This window comes from Brachyistius frenatus, unplaced genomic scaffold (assembly GCF_029030835.1).
Source record: "Brachyistius frenatus isolate BFR_SWC_R1_liver_20210118 unplaced genomic scaffold, ASM2903083v1 Contig_198, whole genome shotgun sequence".
In the NCBI taxonomy this organism is placed as follows: Eukaryota; Metazoa; Chordata; class Actinopteri; family Embiotocidae; genus Brachyistius; species Brachyistius frenatus.
Genome location: NW_027210797.1, coordinates 429,658 through 452,974, shown reverse-complemented (window position 1 = coordinate 452,974; position 23,317 = coordinate 429,658). Strand labels below are relative to the sequence as shown.

The following is a 23,317-nucleotide window of genomic DNA, read 5'->3' as shown; positions in this document are numbered from 1 at the left end:
CGGTAGGTGTAGGTCTATAAACATGCAAAAATGTGCCTGGCTGTCTGGATCCACCTCTTTAGACTGTCAGGCTTTCTCTACAGTTTGAAAACAGAGATACTCAACCATTGCATGGACTGCTTATTTCTGTCACATGTCTTTTGGCATAAAGAAAACACCACATGGACATCTCTTGAGCATAGAGTTAAAGATACATTAGTGTAATTTACGGTCCATCATCTTTGAGATACATACGATATTCTTGTTAGTGGTATGCATATTATATGGCCAGTTTTTAAAAAGCTCAAAGTATTCATCAAATTATTTTACAATTTTAAACAGTGCCTGGAAATAACTTTAGTAATTCACAGTTTGAGGGAGAGGTATTTTTTGAGGGGCCCAAAGACCCCAAAATTCACAGAATTACTAAATATTTATACTTTAATTCTTGCAACTGAAACCAAAAACTATTACTCAACCATTAAATCTCCAAATGAGAAGAGATTTTGTTTAGACCTATTCCTTTTCCATTATTGGCACCCAAACTCCTCAATCATAATAAACTGGTACAATTACAACATTGCAGCTACAGTTTATAATCTACGATTACCACCTCTCAATTGTAAGGCTCCGCCAACACTTCTAGTTGCAGATTACATCCATGTTTGTCCAGACTCATATGACATCATTTTCAATAAACTGAAAATGTAATCATATTTCCTCAAAACCCTCTTTTGTTGGACCACTTTTTTCATTACATTTGAAGATACAATAATGGACTACACAGCATGAAGGAATAAATTCCATTACAGTAGATGTTTGTCTGATAATGCTATGTCCAAGTTTAAGGAAGGGATAACATGTTTATGTTCTTCAGTGCCATGTGCCAAAACAGTGGAAGGCGGCTACGTCGACTTTATTCCACACAAGTGGATCATCTTGTAGAAAACAATGCAGCCTCTCTGCGCACAACTCGAGATAATGTCGCCCCTCTGAAGAAGAGAGTAATGAACCAGATTCACAATTACTCTCTGTTAAGCAGGCAACGTGAAAGCTGGAAAGGAAATGGCGTCCCACTAATTTAGAAGAATTTCACCTGGCCTGCAACGATAGTTTAATATCATATAAGAAAGCTCTTCGTACGGCCTTTTACTTAAAACGTCTACTCTTGATCCAGCTGTTTTAGTAAACTACAGACCAATTTTTCAACCTGCCATTTATTTCTAAAATCCTTGAAAAAGTTGTTGCAAATCAACTCTGTGATCATTTACAAAGGAATGATCTGTTTGAAGATTTTCAGTCAGGCTTTAGAGTTCATCATAGCACAGGAACAGCACTGGTGAAAGTTACTAACGACCTTTTATTAGCCTCAGATAATGGACTCGTCTCTACTTGTTCTTCTGGACCTCAGTGCTGCTTTTGATACGATTGATCACATGATTTTATTACAGAGATTAGAAGATGTTACGAGGATTAAAGGAACTGCATTAGACTAGTTCAAATCCTACTTATCAGATAGATTCCAGTTTGTCTATGTCAACAATGAGTCTTCCAGACAAACAATAGTTAGTTATGGAGTTCCACAAGGCTCAGTGTTAGGCACAATACTTTTTACTTTGTACATGCTTCCATTAGGAGATGTCATCAGGAAGCACTGCATAAACTTCCATTGTTATGCAGATGACACTCAGCTGTATCTTTCTATAAAACCAGATGAAACTAATCAGTTAGTAAAACTTGAAGCCTGTCTAATAGACATAAAGGCCTGGATGACCAAAAACTTCCTGCTTCTAAATTCAGACAAAACAGAAGTTATTGTACTTGGTCCTAAACACCTCAGAAACTCTTTCTCTAATCACTTAGTTACCCTGGATGACATTGTCCTGGCCTCCAGCACCACTGTGAGGAACCTTGGAGTCATCTTTGATGAGGATTTGTCCTTTAACTACCATATACAGCAAGTCTCCTGGACTGCCTTCTTTCATCTACGTATTATTAATAAAATAATGAAAATCCCTCCTCAGCGTGATGCAGAAAAGCAAATTCATGCATTTGTTACTTCCAGGCCAGATTATTGTAATTCCTTGTTGTTGGGATGTTCAAATTATTCATTAAAAGTCTTACAGTTGATCCAAAATGCTGCAGCAAGAGTACTGATGGGATTTAGCAAGACAGATCATATTTCTTCTGTTTTCGCTTCTCTTTATTGGCTTCCTGTTAAATCAATAATCGAATTTAAAATTCTCCTGCTGACTTACAAAGCTCTTCATGACCAGGCTCCATCTTATCTCAGAGATCCGACAGAACCATATATCCTAGCAGAGCACTTCACTCTCAGTACGCTGGTCTACTTGTGGTTCCCAGAGTTTACAGAAGTAGAATGGGAGGCAGAGCCTTCAGTTTTCAGGCTCCTCTCCTGTGGAACCAACCAGCTCCCAGTTTGTGTTCGAGAGGCAGACAAACTCTCTAGCTTTAAGGTTAGACTTAAAACTTTCATTTTTGATAAAGTTTATAGTTAGGGCTGGCTCAGCTGATCCTGAACCATCCCTTAGTTATGCTGTTATAGGCCGAGGCTTCTGGGGGACCTCGTTATACACTGAGCTTCTTTCCTCTCACTTTCACTCTCTATACACTCATATCTCACCATTACATCTCATTAACTTCATGCTTTTTCTCTCCCATAGTTTTTTACTTATTGTCTGTTGTCTCTCCATTCAGTTTCCTCACTCGTGTTTCTTTTCTTTCTTTTGCAGATGTCTCCGGCCATGGAACTGCATCTCTCTGCTCTGTGATTGTCGGCCCCACCAACAGTTCATGTTTTGGATCTCTATGCTGTCCTTTTCTCTCTCTGCTCTCCTCTCACCCCAACCGGTCGAGGCAGATGGCTCCGCCCACCTCTGAGCCTGGTTCTGTTGGAGGTTTCTTCCTGTTAAGAAACAGTTTATCCTTCCCTCTGTTGGAGGTTTTTCTCCCTTAAAGAGGAGTTTTTCCCTCCTAGCTTATGTGGGAATTGTTGAATTGTTTCTCTGTATAATGTTGTAAAGTTTTGCTGTAAGGACTTTAATATGTTACGTGCCATGAAATAACTTGTGTTGTGACTTGGCGCTATATAAATGAAATTGAATTGAATTTTAAAGAATCCCTATGTGTTCACAGACTTGGCCAATTAAGCCGATTCTGATATAACACAAAGTCGCAGTCTTGATAGCAGACAATTCTAAAATGTGAGTCTTCCCCTCGACAGCACAGAGGACCTATGATTGCCATGATTGTTCATGGCAGTGTCAAAGTGGACACCAACCTTTGACAATAAAAATCATATAAGTTCATCATTAAGTCCAGGTAAACATTTGTGCTGTATTTGAGAGAAGTCCCTCAAAGCCTTTCTGAAATTTCATATTTACAATATTGAAACAAGTCACAGTGACCTTTGACCATTCAAATCTAATCAGTTCATCCTTGAGTCCAAATTAAAAATTTTTTTGCCATATTTGAAGAAATTCCACCAAGGCATTCTTTGTGTCTTTACAAGAATGGAACAGATGTGAGGTCAGTGACTTTCACCTTTGACCACCAAAATCCAATTTAGTTCATCCTCGACTAAGTGAACATAGTGAATGTTTGTGCCACATTTGAATAAATGTCCTAAAATTTTCTCTAATTTGGACCTTGCAGTGAAATATTGAAAGTTTCACCACTAACTGAAATGGAGTCATGTCAAATAATCATTTTCAAATGTGACAAAGAGCCCCAACACTGTTTTTTTGTTGTTGTTGTCGTCGTAAGGGGTCAGAAGCTAAAAGGTAGTGAACCACTGCTTTCGTTGTGTGTTGTATCTTATAAACGCAACTTTTTTTCTTTTGTTCCTGAATGAATACACTTGGTTACATTCATCCGATGCGCAAAACAAAACTTTTAAGCGGGAGTTTTGAGTAAATAATTCATACTGACCTACAGCATTTTGTGTATGAAATGTTTTTTTTGTTTTTTTTTAATTCTAAGCCATTCCGTTTTTATTGTAAGCCATTCTCCTCAGCGCACGTCATCATGTATTTCTATCGTGCTATGATGTACTGTTCCACTTCTACTGGCTGGTATGAGTGATAAACGCACCTGGTCGTAGTATTTGTTGATGTACTTGTAGAGCTCGTGCAGTGCGACCAGGTAGTTGAGCTCTCCGGAGTAGTTCTAAAACACAAAGGATTCAGGTGAGATGTCACACTGTGCACAAGTGTGCAACATGTCTCCGTTCTGTGGGCTGTGGACTGTGGATGTACTCACCCTGGACAATTCAGCCAGAGCAGAGTTCATCTCCTGGTCGCTGGCCGAGATAGTCTGCCTGATGTCGGCGTAGTACCTGCAATGTCCATTGTAGTAATCAACACTTTATGAAGTGAATGCAAGCATTCTTATTCACACAAAACCTAGGATCAGCTGCTTACAGAAAAGCATTTTCGATGAAAACATAATCTTTTTGTGCGAGTTACATGGCAAACTAGAGTCACGCGAGTAGTTGTATGCCTCCGCTAATCACTTAAGTTGCCGTTTACGTCCGTGGGACGAACGTGAGGTCACAGTGACCTTTCACCAGCAAAATCGAATCAATTCATCTTTAAGTCCAATTGAAAATTTGTGCCAGATGTGAAATTTTTTTTTTTTTTAAATCCCTCAAGGCACTTGTGGGAGATCATGTTATTGAGAATAGGAAGGACAGATGGCTCGACAATCCAAAACCATTAAGACCCGGGTCACTGCTGTCGCCAGCTGGGACGTATAAATATGGGATCATTTTATTCCAAATCATATTTTGAAACACATCTTTTTATTGTTAGCTAAGGAGCTGTTCTGGAATCAGTTTTAATCCAAATATAAGGTTTAGGCTGAAGCTGTGCCAACCTTTCCACCATCTGTTTGTAGCGGGGGATGTCTCTGGCATACAGCAGCTTGTTGATGGGAGAATCCTGTTCAAAAAGAGAAGAAAAAATGGATTCAAAGACAGAAGCAGCAGCAGGCTCGCTTATGTTGATGTTAATTCCATTCAAGACAACTGGAACATCGTCAATCGACTGCAGCTTGCTCAATACTCCCTCAAAAGGTTGTGCCAATTCAATCTTTTCCTTTACTTCATTCTCATCTAGAAAGAGATTTTTGTTGGCAGAACAAAACCAGCAGACAAAGACTACTCACCCGCCCGAGCTTGTGCTCCGCAATGGTGCAGGAGTCCATGAAGGTCTGGGAAATGACAGAGAGAACGGCGTCCACATGGTCCGAGGCCTGAACGTCAAAGATAAACTGAGGGTTCTTCACTATGTTGATCCAAAAACGCAGAGGAAGACTGGGGAAACAGGGGTGGTGTGAATATTATACCAATCGGAACGCTAGACTCATTTGTGGTTTCTGCTGTCCCCGTCCTCCTCGACTCTTCTAACTGCCAGCCTTTCTGCGTCAGTTTATAAATGTACCTGTTGGTCTTCCAAATGTGAATCGTCTCTGGGTCAGAAATGCCATGCTGTCCCGCCTGGTCATCCAGCAGGTCAAAGAAGTATTTGACAGCCAGCGGGACAGGACGGCTGGTGCTAAGGATCACCGTGAACAGATCGTCGACAAACTTCTGCAGCGTCCCCTGAGAAACGTAAGAGGAGGAAGAGTCAAACATAACGTGTGAAGATTCTGCCTTGCAAACTTAGTAACTACACAAGTCGAGAAAAAAAAAGAAAAAAAAATCGGTTTGTGGTTTTAAGACTCTTGGTAACAGTGTGGAACAGATGTTTATCCTGTCAAAACTTTGTCTTTAATTTTGGTGGAAAAAAACACCTTGCATAAAATAAAATCTTTTATAAAAAAAAAAGCAAACTTTGGATCCTGCGCTTTATGTTTGGACAATATGATGTGCAGTTAAATGAAGGATACGTGAACACATTTGTTTTTCTTTGTCCATTTGAATGTCAAGCTTACTAAATTAATCTTTAAATACAACCCCATTTCTAAAAAAGGTGGGAAGCTGTGTAAAATGTAAATAAAAACAATGCGATGATTTGTAAATCCCATGAACCCATATTTAATTGCAAATAGACCAAAGACAACATATCAAATGTTGAAATTGAGAAATCTGATTGTTTTATTAAAAATATGTGCTCATTTTGAATGAGTAACACGTCTCAAAAAGGTTGGGACGGGGGAATGTTTACCACCGTTCTCCATCTCCTCTTTTTTTTTAAAACACACTGAAATCTCCAGCAACTTGTCTCCTCAGTTCCCAAATGTATGTGAAATGTTGTCAGATTCTTGTGTGTTATAGGATTTCGGTTGCTCAACAGTTCAGGGTCTCCTTTGTCGTATTTTTTTCATTTAACGGTGCGCAAATGTTTTTAAAATGGGTGACGGGTCTGGACTGCAGGCAGGTCAGTTTAGCAACCGGACCGTTCTACTGGAGAACCATGCAGTTGGAATACGTGCAGAATGTGGTTTGGTATTGTTTTGCTGAAATTAGCAAGGCTGATCCAGGCAACATCTTTTTGCATGGCAGCATATGTTTCTCCAAAACCTGTATATATCGTTCAGCATTCATATTTCCCTCCCAGATATGCAAGGTAGCCATGCTATGTGCATTAATGCATCCCTGTACCATCACAGATGCTGGGATTTCAACTGAGCGCTGATAACAAGCTGGAGGTCCTCTCTCCTCTGTAGCCTGGAGGATGCAGCGTCAATGATTTTTGAAAAGGAATCCGAGACCACAGGACTGTTTTCCCACTTCACCTCAGTTCATCTAAAATGAGAAGGCACTTCTTTGCATGTTTCTGGATCATCTTTATATATAGTTTCTTCTCTGCATGGTAGATTTTTAACCAGCATATGTGGATGCAGCGATAAACTGTGTTCACAGACAATAGTTTTCAGAAGTGTTTCTTTGGCCAAACAATGTTTTCCACTACGGAATCGTGGCTATCTTTAATGCATGTGAGGGCACAAAGATCCCAGCCATCCAATCCTGGTTTTCTTCCTTATCCATTGTGTAGAGAAATTTCTCCAGATTCTCTGAATCTTTTAATTATTTAGTGCTGAAGATGATGAAATCCCCAAATTCTTTGTAATTTTACATTGAGGAACATTACTTTTTAAATTGTCGCGCCATTTTCCCACGCAGTCTTATTACAGAGTGGCGACCCTCTCACCATCTTCACTGAGACTCTGCCTCTCTGAAATGCTCTTTTTTTTTTATACCCAATAATGTTGCTGATCTGTTGCCAATTAACTTAATTAGTTGTGAGATGTTCCACCAGGTGTTGTTGTTTTTTTTTTTTTTAGCTTTACACAACTTTTCCAGTCTTTTATTGCCCCTGTCCCAACATTTTTTAGACGTGTTCCTTGCATTAAAATAAAAATGAGCACGTTCCATAAAACAATACAAATTTCTCAGTTTTAACATTTGCCGTGTTCTTTTGTCTATTTTCGGTTAAATATGAAACGCCATGTTTCAACAAGTGCACAGAAACCTGACCGTGTGCGTATTTGTGCGTGTGTACATTTGCATGCGTGTGCTTTGCAGTGTACCTTCATGGACAGCAGGCGGGTCAGGTAGATCTCAGGGATGGCCTTGGCCCTTTCTCTCTCTCGCAGGCTGCCTCGGCGGTGTTTTGGCAATTCAGGCTCCTCACTGGCCTTCACCAGATGCCACAGCCTCACTCCACCTTCATCTGCATCCTCCAGCATTGGAGTCTCTGTACAATTTTTTTTATTTTTTTAAAGTAAATATAATTCAATTACCATCATTGCCCCGTTTCAGCTTCAGCTACCACACAAAAGATCTTACAGTTTTCTGTTTTCAATGAAAGAAATCAAGGTACTTACTGTTAATATTACAAAACTGACATCAACAAAACTAAGGTTTCAGTAGAAGGTTAAATACGGAAATAGGTTTTGCAGCTTAAGTACTTCAACTCAAGGGGCTTTTTCTGATCTCCAGATTGATCAGCAGCTCATTTACACATTCCTCCATCTTTTACTTCACATTCCATGTACACATATTCTGAGGTGTCCGTTACACCATCCTGTTTTGTGTAAACAATGTTTCATGGCAGGAACAAATAACACCGTTATGAAGCCTTCTCTAATTTTCAGTGGAAAAATATTGACCAATAATAATAAGCCAATCAATCCTAAAACAAGTGGGAGCTTTTGATAGCAAACGTAACAGCAGCACATGTTACAAATGCCTACATAGAAACATCCAGTGTCTAATAGTCAGAAAAAAAAAAAGCAGAAATGTTTTGAAATGTTTTTTCCCTTAAACTTGTTTTTCAGCTAAACTTGACCGTGATAAAAAAAAACTTCAGATTAACTATTTCAAGGGAACTCACTCTCTCCTGCTATGTAGTCGTGATTGTCATGGTGAATGTGTTTGGTGTGGCGAGAGACCAGCGCTACTGTTGCACCATCTGGGACCTGACGAGCAACAAAAAAATGTCCATTAACAAATTTTTTTTACCAAAACACCATCTTTTCCTTTTGCCATCTGAAAGATAGTGTTGCATGCTTTTACACAGCATTAGATAAAAAATTCTGACCTTGTAATGTTGTAACGTGTTGAGGCGTTTCCAGTTGCCCTGAACCACAGATGTCAAGTCCTCGTCTGACAGGATGAGATGACCGGCAACACCAGACCTCCACTCTGAACAAGAGACAAGCAGCTGTTCCATCAGCACAGTATTTGTATACATATGACATGGTTGCTGGTAACCATGACAAAACCTTGTGCTTGACTAAATGTGTTTAATTTACAATAGAATATGAGCATGCACATATTCATTGTCCTTTCCACTAGTAAATCCAGTAGAAGTTTTGGCTCCTATAATGACATTAACAGCACACACACTGACCTTTTAAGGTACTCTATGGAGTTTCTGACCTCTTGTAGTATGTCGGCCCCTGTGCACATGTATACCTCAATATGTAGTCCTTCCTCTATCCTCCAATGGCATAACACTATTCCACCGATCACCAACAAATACAGTAATGAGGCAGTATTGGCAGGAAAGGGTGGAAAAAGGTGACAGACTGACCCATAAACTTTGCTTCTATTCATTTTTGTGTTGCTGTAGGGGGCGCCACCGCTCAACAAATATAAAAAGAAAACCCTTAAAGGCAAATTTACAAGTTCAGAATTAGTCTAACTATACTGTCAGAGGAAATGTGTGAGCTGGGAGCAGCAAAAATATGGAGTGACCTTTTTCCCACACAAGTTCATTAATTTAAGTAAATGTAGGTAAGTAAATTGTCTTCGAGAGTTGAAAACCCAGAATGTATTTAACCAAAAACTTGAAACTGCTCTGAATGTCAGGTATATGATGTGGTGTGTGTGTAGATTCTCACCCAGGTCCAGTGAGTCGACATGAGGCCGGTGTGAGAAGGATGTGCCTTTGTACACCTGATCCAGCAGCTTCTCTTTTACTTGTGTGATGGTATCACAGTCCAGCACTTTGGAAGGCACTGGCGGTGTCTCATTCAGTCCTCCACCTTGCACCAACACATTCAGGGTCTGCAGGCGGAAGGGGGGGTTAGTGAAAGAATGAAAGGAGGGATTGGGGGGTGTTGGAAAAAATACAACCTCTTAAAGGTCATGGAGATCTTTCATTAGGAGCTGGTGAATGTTTAGTTTAAAAGTCTGGGTTGTCCTCACCAGGGTCTTGTACTCCACGTCTTCTCGCAGCAGGCGGTTGTCATTGAGGGTGTACTTGGCCTTCCCGGTCACAGCATCAACGGGGCCTTTATCTACCTGGTGCTTTATGGCCCTGAACAGCATGTACAGAGACTCCCCCGCTGAGTCCTACACACACACACACACACACACGCACACGCACGCATGTCGATTACTACTGGCCAAACACACTCAGCAGGAGAGAATGGAGGGCTCAAATGACAAGGACATTCTTTTACCTACTTTAAATCAGTGGCTTGTAACTTTGTGCCAAAGAGGCTGACAAGGATGCAGACAGTCATTCTCCAAATTCAAACCGAAAACCTAGACTTCGTATTTTTTCAGAAATTCTTCAACTATCGCCTGAAGGTCAGTCGATCGCCTGTTTTCGTTACAATGTCCTTCAGTATGTATTTAATACATCTATTTCCTTTGGCACTTCATAGATGTCTGCACATTAATCTGCTGTTTAAGTTACACTGTTAAAGTTACAATGGACTGTTACATCTGCGATATTATATATTATTTACAACTGTTGTTTTAGTGTGTGGATTCTCTGTCTTTAGAGCCTGTTGCCAGGCTCAGAGCAATTTTACAATTGTTCCGAGTCGCCTTTTTATAATTTTTTCAACTTTTTTTGCTCAATTTGTTCTGATTATTGTAGGTGACTATTTGAGCTAGGCCATTTCTGGACATACTGGTTGGGGGACTTCTCTGTTTTTTCACCATGGCATTACTTCATTCATTCATTCAACAATATTACTGTTGCCCAACAACTCCAGAGTGGTATTTCTTACTCCAAGGAGTAGTTGATGACACTGAAACTGGCAGGCACGGCTACCAGAACTGCAACAGTGGACATCCTGAAGAGATCAGGAGGATAACACTCAGGAGGACAAATGAAGGAGTGCCTGGGAGTGCACTTGGACAGCAAACTGGACTGGACCAGAAAATCTCACAGTAATGAGCCTGTGGTGACCAGAAAAAGCCCGATGGTGGATGACACCAAACCACTCAACAAACGTATTCAGACGGCCTGAGGGAGGAGCTGGACAATCTGCATTCAGTCGGAAAGAATTTTGTCAAAACTCCTTTTCCTCATGAACAACGTCTTCCCTCGCTACACGGTGTACACAGTAGCCAAATGAGAACATTCAGTCAAGAGACTCGACCCGGGACACAGGATGTTAGATCACACTTCACAGCTGCAGCTTGCTTTCGTGTGTGTGTGTGCGCGTACACACACCGGCAGCATGTCTCCAGCGGTGCTGCTGCTGCCAGTGCAATCATTAAATCATTAAGTTTCCCTTTTATAACGGCCATTAGTATTGAATGTTTGAGGTCTGATAAGTGACGAGTAATAAGAAAAAAAGTAGACGTGTGCTTTTTGATTACCTTTGTTCAGAGTAAGATACACTGTTACTGATACAGCAGTTAACATGAGCGACAAAATAAAAAAACATGATGGAACACGCACACACTGCACACGCCACGCGGGAGTGTGTCGCATGGCTTGGAAAAACGAAATGCTCCGCTGAACGTCACAGGAAATCCTTCCTTTCTGTAGTCGTAGAGTTTTATAATTCCGTCTCTTATTGGGGAAGTTGTATAAATTTGCAACTTCTACAAAAACGTAATTGTTATTGTCAATTGAACCGAGAACATGGGGATCGCTCACTGTCACCACACCTTATCAATGAATCTGCCCTGCCTTCTTACAGTTGTTACCCCACTGCTTTGTTTTGTTTCTTTTGTTTGATTGCTGATATTAGCTCTTAGTGTGAAATTGTTTATGGCTCTGATTCTCTCCTTACTGTATTTGTTACTTATTACAGACTGAAAACATTTCTAAACTTAAAATTTCAAAAATAAAATTATTTAAAAAAAAAAAAAACTTAAAGAAAGCTATATGGAAAATAGATTTATCGGTCGGTATATGATGGATTTTTGGGGACAGACTGGCAACTTAATCCCTTTAAAATGAATCGACAGAATAAAATGTCAGAAAATTCAAGGACTCTTACTTTCTTAATCTGCTGTAAATACATAATGCGTTTGGTCTGAATGGTGTTAAATCGTTATAAGACAGTTCAATGGAACATGTTTCTTCTCAGGACAATTTTAACAACATATGGAATATAAAGCATCTTACGCACTGACTTTTCCATGCACCTTTTATAACCATGTTCTAACCAGTCACCTTCGACTCACAAACAAGGATCAGATCCTGTTAAATCTTACGTATTGAAAAGCAAAGTATCACTCAGCAGTTTTGACTGAAATAACATCTCATCATGTTGTTGCCTCAGAAATATAAAATTCTTTCTAATGTGTTGACTGACCCTGAGGAAAGCGTAGAGGCAGATGGACATCCAGTTGGTCAGCAGCTTCTCCACCACTGTCTCCGTTCTGCAAAGAAACACACACACACAGTATCGTCAGCAGCATAGGAAAACATTTTTAAGCCTACGACCACAATCCGAGTCTTTACTCCTCTTACCTTCGCAGCATCAGTTTGGGGTTCTTGGCAACGTACTGCTCCACCAGGTCGTTCAAAAGAGTCTTGAGGATGTCTGTGAAATACTCCAGTTTGCCGTGAAGCGCCACGGTCAGCAGCGAAGCCACGTAGGCTCGGTCTCTGGGAGAGAAGGTCCGTTGGCTCTCCAGAGTATGAATGAACTGAGAAGAGGAGAAGGGGTTAATTAAAACTTTGCTTCAAAGAGCATGTGTTCTCCGCAGACCTTCCTTTTAGCTGTGAAGCGGATGGTGACGATGAATACCTTGGTGAGGAAGAGTTTACTGTTGAGCAGGTTGGACAACTGCACCAGGCCCTGCTCTACCGTCTGTCGCCGACACTCCTGAACATCCAGGTCTCGCCTCAGTGGAGATTCCCGGTGGCCGGGGAAGAAAATGCGCTCCGCATACATCCGGTAGTCAAGGAAGGGGATGCCCGAGCCCACCAGATCGCTGGACATGTCCATCATCTCCGTCATCAGGTCTGGACCAGGGTGAAGAAAGAGGGGTGAAAGGTCAGAAAGTGAAGCAGCAAGCCCTTTTTGTCCTCAGCTTTTCGTACTTATTATTTTCAAAGTGCATGCTTGGAACCGAGCCAGGAGGTGCAAGCCGGTAAATACTGACACTGGAAAGAGCTGGCTAACTAAAAATAAACTCCCTTGCATTCGCCATGTAGGATATAAGGGACAGTTCATCCAGGGGATGCGATGTAATGTGATCATTTCATAGGGCAAAAACAAACTTATTTGTGCTTTCGTCTCTCTCCTCCCAACCTCCTCCTTTTCTTACCTGCTCTCTCCTTTATCACGTAGCTTCGGTCTGCTCATGCTGGTACAAAACTTTACCTGTGAACTCTTTCTTGCAGCGGTCTCTAACGCTGGTCTCCAGGTTCTCCAGTTGGATCTGGACCTTCTTGTAGTCCCTGAGAGCCTGCTTACTCTTTCTCCTGACAGACGGCAACGCAGACAGGAACAGAGGGGCCGGGCGGGGATAGAGGAGAGAGGGCAAGAAAATCAGGTGAAATTGTGAAAGAGTTGACTCGAGCAATTTAACTGGACAAACCCCCACCAGCAAGGATCAAGAGTTAATCGTGCGGACATGCCGGGTAATGACTGAAGCACTGGCTAATTTGGTAACACCTTGAAGTGACTATGTTGATCCTAAAGTTAATGTGGCTCTTTTGAAAACGCTGTGACTTTGCTCAAACTTCAGGACCAAATCAAAGTGCCACAATGACCCACTTGTGACACATGCACAAGTGTTTTACTTACTGCTGTGCTGCACGGAAGCGGCTCGCTTGCGTGTGTGCGCGTGTCCGTGCCAGCAGCCGGCTGCTGCTTCTCCCAGTCCTGTCATTGAAACTCTTTCACTTTGATATTGGCCATCAGTCATCAAATGTTTGAGGTCCAACATTGATCAGTTGTAAACATAAAGCGGGCGCGTACATTTTGTTTAACCTCGTTCAGAGCGAGACACGGAGACGCAGACTAGAGATAGAGAGAGGGAGCATTATACAAAAAAAAAGAAAAAAAAAAAAAGAAGTTGCCCATAACCTGTTAAATTATCGCCTTTATAGAATTAAGAGTATACAATAACTTTTTGCCATGATCATTTAGTGCACATATGATCACAGATCTATTTCCTGTGGATTTTGGTTAGGAATTGCGCAGGGCACGCGTGAAAAATAGGCGTCGGGTTTGTTCTCTAAATGATGCACCTCGTGTCTAATGCAGGCCGTGTGGCTGCTTAAACCTGCTAACATGGGTGTTGGAATAAAAAAAATAAAAAAAATCGAGACACCACGCACACGCCACGATGACAGCGTGTCCCGGGCCTCAATGTCAGATAGACTGAGTTAAACTGAACAAGTAACACCAAGTTACTAAGTGGGCGGTCCACTGTACAGAAGAGGTGCCACGAGCCAGAATTGGCACCCGGTGCGCAAGAGAGATAGTATGTTCCTACTGTAGAACTGAGGAGAGTTGGAAAAATAGTATCAAGAAGGAAGGCTTCTACAGAGTGTATCATCGATGGGTTTTAAAATGCATTTTGCCATTGAGCTGATGAATGTGAATTTGAGGGGGAACTCACCCTTTCTTCTCGCCAAGAATGCACTAATACCTGTTCTCATAATTTTCATTTCATTATTATTGCATACAGAATAGAGAATGACCGCATTATGGAGTCCAGAGTAGCATTAGCATTCAATGTTAGAATGTTCATTTAGGACTTTTTTTGCTCATCATTTTTGAGATGTTTTGCTGAATATTTTGTCCATGCAGCTGGCATAGAGGGAAACAGAGGTTGTGTGCGCGCGCTTCTGGTTTTGTTAATATCTTTGTACTAAACTGGTTTCTTTATTAAGGTCTGTTTAGCAACATAATACCTTTAACTTAGTTATAGTAAAAACTGATTAGATTGTGTGTCATTTTTCTTTTTCTGTATTCGATTCGCAAGTGACAAGTAACACAACTCGGTAAACAAGCAAACACACAGACCACCCACTGACCTGTAGATGAGCACAATGATGAGGACAATGAGGGCCACTATGGAGGCCCCAACCCCAACTCCAATCTGAGCCTCCATTGGGAACGTGGATAGGCTGAGGTTGTCATATTGAACTTTGCCCAGAGAAAAGTTCAGGTTTCCCATTTTGACCTGAAACACACAACACACCCTTTTAATAATAATAATTTAAAAAAAAAAAAGAAGGGATTTCAAATAGCACTGCTACCATCAGTTCCTCACACACTGCAGTTACAACTTGCTAATAAGGCTGAAAGACTTTTCAGTGGTTTTAAAAATAAAAGCGTTTTGTACTCACAGTGAATTCAGGCAGATTATCAGAGCCCTCACGTTTCTTGCCATTTGGTCCCGGTGCAGGTTGCTGAGGTGGTGGCTCACAGTACAGATGGTTTCTGGTCAAGGTTTTCACAGCACACACGCCCTCTCCAACCAACACCACCACCTCATCCTTTGTGATGGCCAGGTCCAGGTTTTCCCCCTAAGAACACATGGAGGTTGAACTTGTAGTTCATATCAACTTTCTTAGTGTAGTTTTTATGTTCATCTTTTTCGGTCCCAACTGTATACACCTGGTTTTATAAGCTGAACTGTCATGTTCTTTGTTCACATTGCAAAATAGTGTTGCTGCTCAGAAAGGCTGTGACCGCAGGCCATTATAAACCTGCAACGAATTCGAGCATTTGCCCAAGGCTGTGTTAGCACTTCTCTACATTTTTAGACAGGTAGTTCTATTTTGGCAAACTAGTCTTTTAGTCGGACAACTGTTGCTCCAGTGTGACATTTCCAAAATGTATTGGACGGCTTAGCATGTAATTTGTAACAAACACACTTGCGGGTTATCAGATGACAAATCTTGACTGATTTTTCATCTAGATGATGAAGTCAAGTTAAATTTAAACATGCTAATGTTTAAATGTTAGTATTTGAAAATGCCACTGTTAGTGACTGTAACATAACAGTAAGCATGTCAGCATTTTTTTTTTTTTTTTTTAGCCTGCAGCAAAAATCAAAGCTATGTCTAACACCACATGAAGTGAGCACAATGTTGGCATCCATTTATACAAAGGAAGTAACACTCGATTTCTCTAAAAGAAATATCAGTTGTGATGTATGAAAACCCAGATGAGCTTCCAAGTGACACAATGTGTAAGGTGTAAATAGACAAACATGAGCTGACTGCGGCTTTTCTTCTGCTACAAATGACCTGTTTGGACGAAGCATCAACAGATGAGTTGACTGTGGTTTCCAGTGTGACTGGGCCTTTAGACTTGAAAATATAACAACAAAAGAAAGCAACACCCTGACACACTGCCAACATTGCCTCACTTTAGTAAAACGGCTACTTCCAGAACACTATAACTGCCTCTCTACCTCCAGCTGAATGAAGCTTCCAGGGTTGTAGCGGTAAGCCTTCAGAGGGTCCTGCTGGTTCAGGGGCCGGAGGATGGGGTTGGACTCGTATCTAAAGGGTTCGGTGTTCAAACTGCTGAAGTCAAAGCGCAGGTTGTCCAGCAGAAACTCAACGGTGACCTTTGACCCCCAGATGGTGGAGTCAACCATCGGAGTGCGGCACAGGATGAGGGAGGAGGAGTTCACCTCGCAGCGCTCCATGAACTGATATGATGAGAAGAAAAGAAAATAGCAATTTTTGTTGAAGGAGTGGAAGCTCACTCACATGACCTCTTATGCTGATGAACGAACGAACGAACGCGCGCACACACACACACACACACACACACACACACACACACACACACACACACACACACACACACACACACACACACACACACACACACACACACACACCTGTCTGACAGAGCAGAGTGTGCCTCCAGGACAGACCCGGTCAGGGACTGCTCTGGCCGGCCTTCCCAGTATCTCCTCCCCGTCCTCCCTCTGCGCCGCACTCCTCCGCTTCCTCCTCTTGTTCTGGCTGATGGACTCGTATTGAGAGATGTTCACCACCATTCGAGGATTCTGGACCACATCCAGGTTGTTGCCCGACACGTAGATCAGTCGACCACCACTAAAAGAGGAAAAAACAAGCAGAGTATTAAAAAGTACTTCAAATTTAAAGCACAAGAATGGCACGACGAGGTGAAGGTTAACAGATTCCCAGACTTACTCCTGGAAGCTCCTGGCTGGCGTGGCATGGGAGATGTTTGGGTTGTGGGTGTAGTGGTAGGTAGGGCTGTGGAGGTGACGCTGGCTGCTGCCGTAATGCAAGGTGACCTGGTGATCTCCCGTCTTATTACTGCTGCCTGTCACACACTGAACACTGGACCTCTGAACCTCTGATACACTGAGCAGAAGGGGGAGGCAAACAGGAAAGACACATTAATAAATGATTCCCCTCTTCCCCAAAACAAGGGCAGAGAACATTTTGACCTGGAAACACTAGATAAAGAAGTTTTTAATGGCGACAGAGAAAGAAATATCAAGAACAGCAGCTTCTACACTAAAGCACTTCGACACTAAAGCTACCCATGTATCAACGACAGACTGGCCATCATTCAACCATTGAAACCTGAATACCTCTGTACATGCGTGTGTGTGCGAGTCTCACATGTTGCAGGGGACACCTCCCACAGTGACGGTGAGGTCAGAGGGGCGGCCCGTCAACAGGTTTTGGCCCGTGATGGTCAGGGATGTTCCTCCGGCCTTAGGGCCCCTTTCAGGTGACACCTCCATCACAAATGGATCCTAAGACGGAGGAGAGGATGAGAGAAGTTAGAACCAGCTGGAAGAATAGCTATGCTTAATGTCTTTTATGTACACAGACTTTATTTTATTGTTTGAGTTTGGGAATGTTGCTTTGGAAGAAATAAGGTGTTGGAAGACATTATGGGGTTCTGTGAATTTGCGCTGGACATGTTTAGCTAATTTATGACATTATAATTAAACAATTAATCAATACAAAATAATTAACAGACAACAGAAACTTTTGAATGAAACCATCAGATTTCTTGTACCTCAATGATTAAATGTTCTGTTTTTGTTGTATGCTGAAACTATTTTGCTCCTGCAACAGCCAAAGTTTTATGGACAATAAAATCTAATCTTATCTACAATAGTCAGCTTTACACTTATGTACCTGATAGCTGAATATCTGGCTTGATTGGCCAAACTCTCCTCCGCTCACTTTCACAGACACATGGCCCATCTTCTCACCTCCACTGGCTTTGGTCCTGCACACAATCCTAAAAGACAGACAGAGATTGAGATTGTTGGTCTTAATAAAACTGAGTCATGCATGCACACTGGCAATGTTTAATTGTAGGTGCTGTAAGCATTTTGTTGTTGTTGTTTTTGTTAAATAAAAATAAATGTAAAATAGCTCTACATTCCAACAGCCACCCCTGATATAAAGTGTTTGGTCAGTAATATAGGTCTCCCAATCCCTCCATACATTTTCTAGTTTACTGTTGCATTTCAGTTATAGGGACACCTGGATAGGAATTATAGTAGTCAAGCCAAGAGGTGACAAAAGCATGGGCTGGTTTTTCAACAACTTGCTGAGCAAGGATGTTCCTAATTTTACTATATATAATATATATCTAAAATTAAAAAAAAGATCTCTGTATCTGCAATTCTATCTTCCTTCCTCCCATATGTTGAAAACCGTTCATCCAATCTAATTCAAACTTGGTGGGGTGTGCGCTGGCGAGTTTAGTGTGATTTGGACATTTAGCTCCTTTAAGTTGGTAATGTGAAAAACTGCATAGAGACTTTAGAGATTTTGAGAAATCTGCTAAATCTACAAAGGAATTCACCAAATTTCCTTAAAAACATGCAAAAGCAGTGCCGGTTTGTCTGTACCTGGAGGAGACTTCGTACAAGCTGGGAATTACGGTGCAGGAAATCCCGGCTACCGACACAGAGTGGAGGATGTCCTGAGCCTTCTGGCCCAGGTTGGACCCCGAGATGGTCACGGTGGTGCCTCCTTCCAACAGCCCAGAGAGCGGCTCAATCTGCGGGAAGTCAGGAAATGTTCACCAAAGAACAAAACTGGAGGCATTAACTCAGGTAGCACCATATAAGGTTATAATTATTTATGAATATGTAGGCTATGATTATGAGTCAAAACTACAAGATAAAGCCTCAAATTGTTTTGTTTTTCTTTTATGTATCCTATGTGCTTCCGTACATGGGGTATTTATTGTATTATGTGTCTCTCGCACTTCAAGGTGAAGAGTCAATACTCACAGAGTTTATGACGGGGGCGGGGCATGTCTGTTGTACAGGTTCACTGCAGGAGTCTGAATACAAGCAGCTGGTCTGGGGACCACCACACCACACACAACCATACTTCTGGTCAGCTGTGTGGCAGCGACTGCAGTCAGACCGGCCCACAGAGCAGTTGTACAGAGTCACTAAAGGAAGGAAAAACGGAGAAGAGCATCAGTCAGAGTTCGAGTGTGTTCACATTGAATATTGTATCTGAAGAGGAACAAAATCAGTAGAAAAAACAAAAAACAGTTTGCGTGGAGTGCTGCTCGGGTGTGGAAATGGTGTCCCTCTGGTACTCTTCTGTTAGGGGATCAAACCAGTTGCATTTGAAGAAAGAAATTTAAAGGCACTCAAAGGGGGTAATCATTTAATATCTTATGGCTATTTAATCACAATAAAAAAGGATACTTGCGCGTTTCACTTTACCTGCTTCTATTTCTAAGGTGACAGCTCTTTGGTCCATATTGATCATGTCGCTACTGGCCAACAGGTATAAGAAAGTGCCCAAAGGCAACCATTTTGTACTCACTCCGACGAAGATCCGAAATGCGTAGGCATGTTTTTAACTGCGACTAAAATAGTCATAAAATATTATTACCCTTTTGAGTGCCTCAGATTTCCTCAACTCAGGAGAAAAATCGGGTATGACTGAGTACAGTCTAATCTAACTCTTATAACAAGAGCTTAACCTCACCGTATAGATCTGGAGAACTGTCAACGTGGAAGGTGTCCCTCCTCTTCACATACACCATGGCATTATATTCCTCCACTGGGGCTGAATACGTGTACTGTACAAATAACAATCATTTAATTAGAAAAATAGAATCAACTACTATTTGTTACACAGCTATACAGTTTGATTCTGCCTCAAAAACATTTGTTTATCACTATAAATTGCAATTATGAAATCTACAACCACTGGGCACTTTATCAGAGTAAACTATGAAATCCAGTTGCAATCCAACACACTAACATCGACAGGTGAGGGGATACGAGAGGAGATATTAAGAACACCTTTAAATAAACTGCAGTTCAGTGCACCATCACCACCCACAAACAATCTACATGAAACACCACTGGCGCCGAGTTAGGGGCAATTTGCTGCAACAGCTCTAATTAACGTTTTATATTTTCATGTCTCTGCAGCCGTAGTCCCAAGCACGATGTTTTGGGGCTGTCCGTCCATTGGTCCCATTCTTGTGAACGATATATCTCAAGATGCTTTTGAGGGAATTTCATCAAACTTTTCACAATTGTTCACTTTGACTCAATGATGAAGTGCTTAGATGTTGGGAGTCAAAGATCACTGGGACTTCACATATGTCCTATTCTTGTAAATGTAAAATTTCAGGAATGCACTTAAGGGACCGTCTTCAAAATTTGGCACAAATGTTCACTTGGCTTAAAGGATGAACTAAACAGATGTCGGTGGTCAAAAGTCAAGAGGCCGAGGTCACTGAGCTCTCACATCCATCCCATTCTCATGCATACAATATCTTAGGAATGCCTAGAGGGTATTTCTCCAAATTCATTCGTGGTCGTAACTCAAAATTTCATACGCGAATTAGGACAACGTTTAACGCAAAGTGTTTAATATGATAAGATGCTGAAGTGATGACATTATATTTTAAAATCCTCAAAAGTATCTATTATTGTGACATCAAAATGTTCGGCAAAAACAGTTTTCAGGTCATTACTGAATGCCAGATAAACACACCCACATAGGCCATCCATCCACCCATCCATCAACTTTCGGACAATTTCTTTCGGACAGCTGGGGTGGATGTGGCTCAGAGGGTAGAGCAGGATGCACGGTCCAGTTGCTCACGATGGGAGGTGAGCAACTTGCATGGCAGCTCTGTAAAGCTTTGAGACTGTTCAGTTGATAAGGCGCTATATCAGTGCAGACCATTTAACGATTGCGCTGGATTGCGCAAATGTTCTTGATAGTGTCCTTAGAGAGTTTAAGTTGTACATAGTGCCCGTAGGTTTAAAATCTGTTTATATTTCATGATTCCGATTGGTTAGGTGTGGCACTGTGACACTTTACTCAAACAACTGAACAAAGTTTGAATAATATTATGTAGGAGATCAAATTACTATTCGCTGTTCTTCACACTGACAGCAATCCCTGTCATTTTTCTTTCAAAGCTGTGAAACTCACGTTGGAGCCCTGTGAACCAATTCCTATTTAGCTAGATGTTGCCTGTCAACACAAAATGACAGCAATTTTGAGGCTCGGGAGTATAGGTGTAGTGCTGCCAGAGTGCACCGGAACAGAGGTTTCCCCTCTTTTCTCTTCAAGTGAGGAAATAAAGTTTTCACAGTTCTCTTCATCCGCTTGAGGTTCATTTACCTCAAAAGGTGCTTAAAGATGTAATCATCTCTAAAGAGTTTGTCGTACAAGAGAGCCAATAAAAACAAATGGAATGCTCGGAGTTGCCATGTTGACATTTAGGTTATACTGATTGAGTCACGATGTCAACTTGAAGCCTCGTTTTGATCAGACAGTTCGCCCTGTTAAAAGTTATTGCATTACGCAGTAATAAAAATGTAACACTTCTACAGTAGTAGACAATCAACTAATTGCACTACACCCCTGCTCGGGAGCTACAGTTATAAGTAAATTATTGATTGATAATTAATATTTCAGATGTCATGCTATTGACAATTGGCCGTAGTATGAGCAGGATAATGCCCTCTATGTGCAAAATGTACATCGGTCTTGCCAGGTATCATCCCCCTACATAACCCTGCAGACAACGTCCATGCGTTATAATGAATGACTGCACATGATCACACCTGGTGTAGCTGACACGTGATGTCAAAGTTTGATGGATTCATATCATCGGTCTCCACGTAGGCATCCACCACCACCGTCTGCCCCTCGATAACCAACACGCATTCGTAGTCCAGCTCTGGGTCCTAAACACACAAAGACTTGCGTTTGGTTAAAGGCATCGCCCTCCAAGCAAATAAGACACATTCTTGTAGTGTGCTGAGCCTGAGAGCGCACGTGTTGTACCTGATAGAGCTGCAGGTTGCGCGCCAGTAAAGTGATCTTCCTCTCCACTCTGACGGGGAGCAGTGACGAACCCTGAACCTTCTCCACACAAGGACAAGCTGAGGGGCCCCAACTGACGTAGGAGCTTTCGTCACTCTGTTGTAAAATACACACACACAAAATGTAAATATCCATGTTTGCATTCAATGCACGCACAATATTTCCTCACAGTCACTGTCGAAACATTATGATGCAACATGGCTGGTTTTGAGGAAGAGGAGCCGCTCCCTATGTAGGACTCATTCTGAGGTAACAAAAACACAACAATTGTGAGTATACAGTGATTATGCAATAATGAAAACATGATTAGGAATGCAAAGGTTGGATTTTTATGCTTCAAAAGGAAGTGGAAATCTGCACAAAAAAAAAAAGCTGCAAAACGTTCTGATGAAAAATGACTCCTAAACTACATACCTGACATTTTAGCTGACTTAATGACTTAATGAATTGCTTTTCCATGATTGATTTGGAGAGTGAGAACAATGTTCAAAAGTCTACTTGTGAGTTGTCTTCAAGGCTCATCTCAGTTGATGCTCATGCAACTTCCTGATTGTTTCCCTGAAAATCAGGTCACGTCTCGTACAGGAGAGTCAATTAAAACAAACCTGACAGGAATGACTGAGCTGGAATAGTCATTGCTTGTCACAGCTGATGTGGCGCTAAAGCAGAGTTTCTCAGAGAAGCCGCTGGCTTAAAGTAAGTAAGTTCTTACTTTGTTAATGTTAATGATAAAAAGATCAACATCAGCCAATATATGATTTAATCTGAACTCTTAATATCAATAGTCATAGTCCTAACAAATCCAGATTGAGCCATAATGCAAACATCCTGATTTGAAATTTGAATTTGAACCCAGCAACACTTCTCTAAAAAGTTGGGACAGGGGCATGTTTACGACTGTTTTGCAACACTTTTTTTTGGGGGGGGGGAACTGAGGAGACAAGTTTCTGTAGTTTTGGAAGTGAAATGTTGTCCAATTCTTGCCTGATTTACGACTTCAGCTGATCCAACAGTTCAGGGATTCCTTTGTTGTATTTTTCAGTTCATGATGCGTAAAAATGTTTTAAATAATGACAGGTCTGGACTGCTGGCAGGCCAGTTTATCACCTGGACTCTTCTACTAGACAGCCATGCAAGTAAAATATGTGCAGAATGTGGTTTGGCATTGTTTTGCTGAAATAAGCAAGGCCTTCCCTGAAAGAGAAGTTGTCTGGATAGCAGCTTATGTTGTTCCAAATCCTGTATATATCGTTCAGCATTAACGGTTCCTTCCCAGATGTGTAAGATACCCATACCATGTCCAC

At 41.5% G+C, this 23,317-nt stretch overlaps 1 protein-coding gene across 1 annotated transcript in view; it reads right to left on the bottom strand.

Moving 5' to 3' along the window:
- The window catches only part of plxnb1b (plexin b1b), a 110,275-nt gene that overhangs the window by 2,774 nt on the left and 84,184 nt on the right, over nucleotides 1-23,317 (bottom strand). The window contains exons 13-38 of the mRNA XM_069718751.1: nucleotides 21,975-22,109; nucleotides 21,752-21,874; nucleotides 19,644-19,737; nucleotides 18,926-19,092; nucleotides 18,539-18,690; nucleotides 17,814-17,919; nucleotides 17,286-17,422; nucleotides 16,845-17,021; nucleotides 16,526-16,745; nucleotides 16,088-16,330; nucleotides 15,015-15,194; nucleotides 14,700-14,848; nucleotides 13,036-13,136; nucleotides 12,457-12,674; nucleotides 12,177-12,355; nucleotides 12,019-12,085; nucleotides 9,659-9,805; nucleotides 9,352-9,517; nucleotides 8,547-8,650; nucleotides 8,340-8,424; nucleotides 7,534-7,700; nucleotides 5,442-5,602; nucleotides 5,167-5,314; nucleotides 4,876-4,940; nucleotides 4,261-4,336; nucleotides 4,093-4,167 (exon numbers count right to left, since the gene is read on the bottom strand). Coding sequence (XP_069574852.1) covers nucleotides 4,093-4,167; nucleotides 4,261-4,336; nucleotides 4,876-4,940; nucleotides 5,167-5,314; nucleotides 5,442-5,602; nucleotides 7,534-7,700; nucleotides 8,340-8,424; nucleotides 8,547-8,650; nucleotides 9,352-9,517; nucleotides 9,659-9,805; nucleotides 12,019-12,085; nucleotides 12,177-12,355; nucleotides 12,457-12,674; nucleotides 13,036-13,136; nucleotides 14,700-14,848; nucleotides 15,015-15,194; nucleotides 16,088-16,330; nucleotides 16,526-16,745; nucleotides 16,845-17,021; nucleotides 17,286-17,422; nucleotides 17,814-17,919; nucleotides 18,539-18,690; nucleotides 18,926-19,092; nucleotides 19,644-19,737; nucleotides 21,752-21,874; nucleotides 21,975-22,109 — 3,642 coding nt within the window. The remainder of the gene's footprint in view (nucleotides 1-4,092; nucleotides 4,168-4,260; nucleotides 4,337-4,875; nucleotides 4,941-5,166; nucleotides 5,315-5,441; nucleotides 5,603-7,533; nucleotides 7,701-8,339; nucleotides 8,425-8,546; nucleotides 8,651-9,351; nucleotides 9,518-9,658; nucleotides 9,806-12,018; nucleotides 12,086-12,176; nucleotides 12,356-12,456; nucleotides 12,675-13,035; nucleotides 13,137-14,699; nucleotides 14,849-15,014; nucleotides 15,195-16,087; nucleotides 16,331-16,525; nucleotides 16,746-16,844; nucleotides 17,022-17,285; nucleotides 17,423-17,813; nucleotides 17,920-18,538; nucleotides 18,691-18,925; nucleotides 19,093-19,643; nucleotides 19,738-21,751; nucleotides 21,875-21,974; nucleotides 22,110-23,317) is intronic.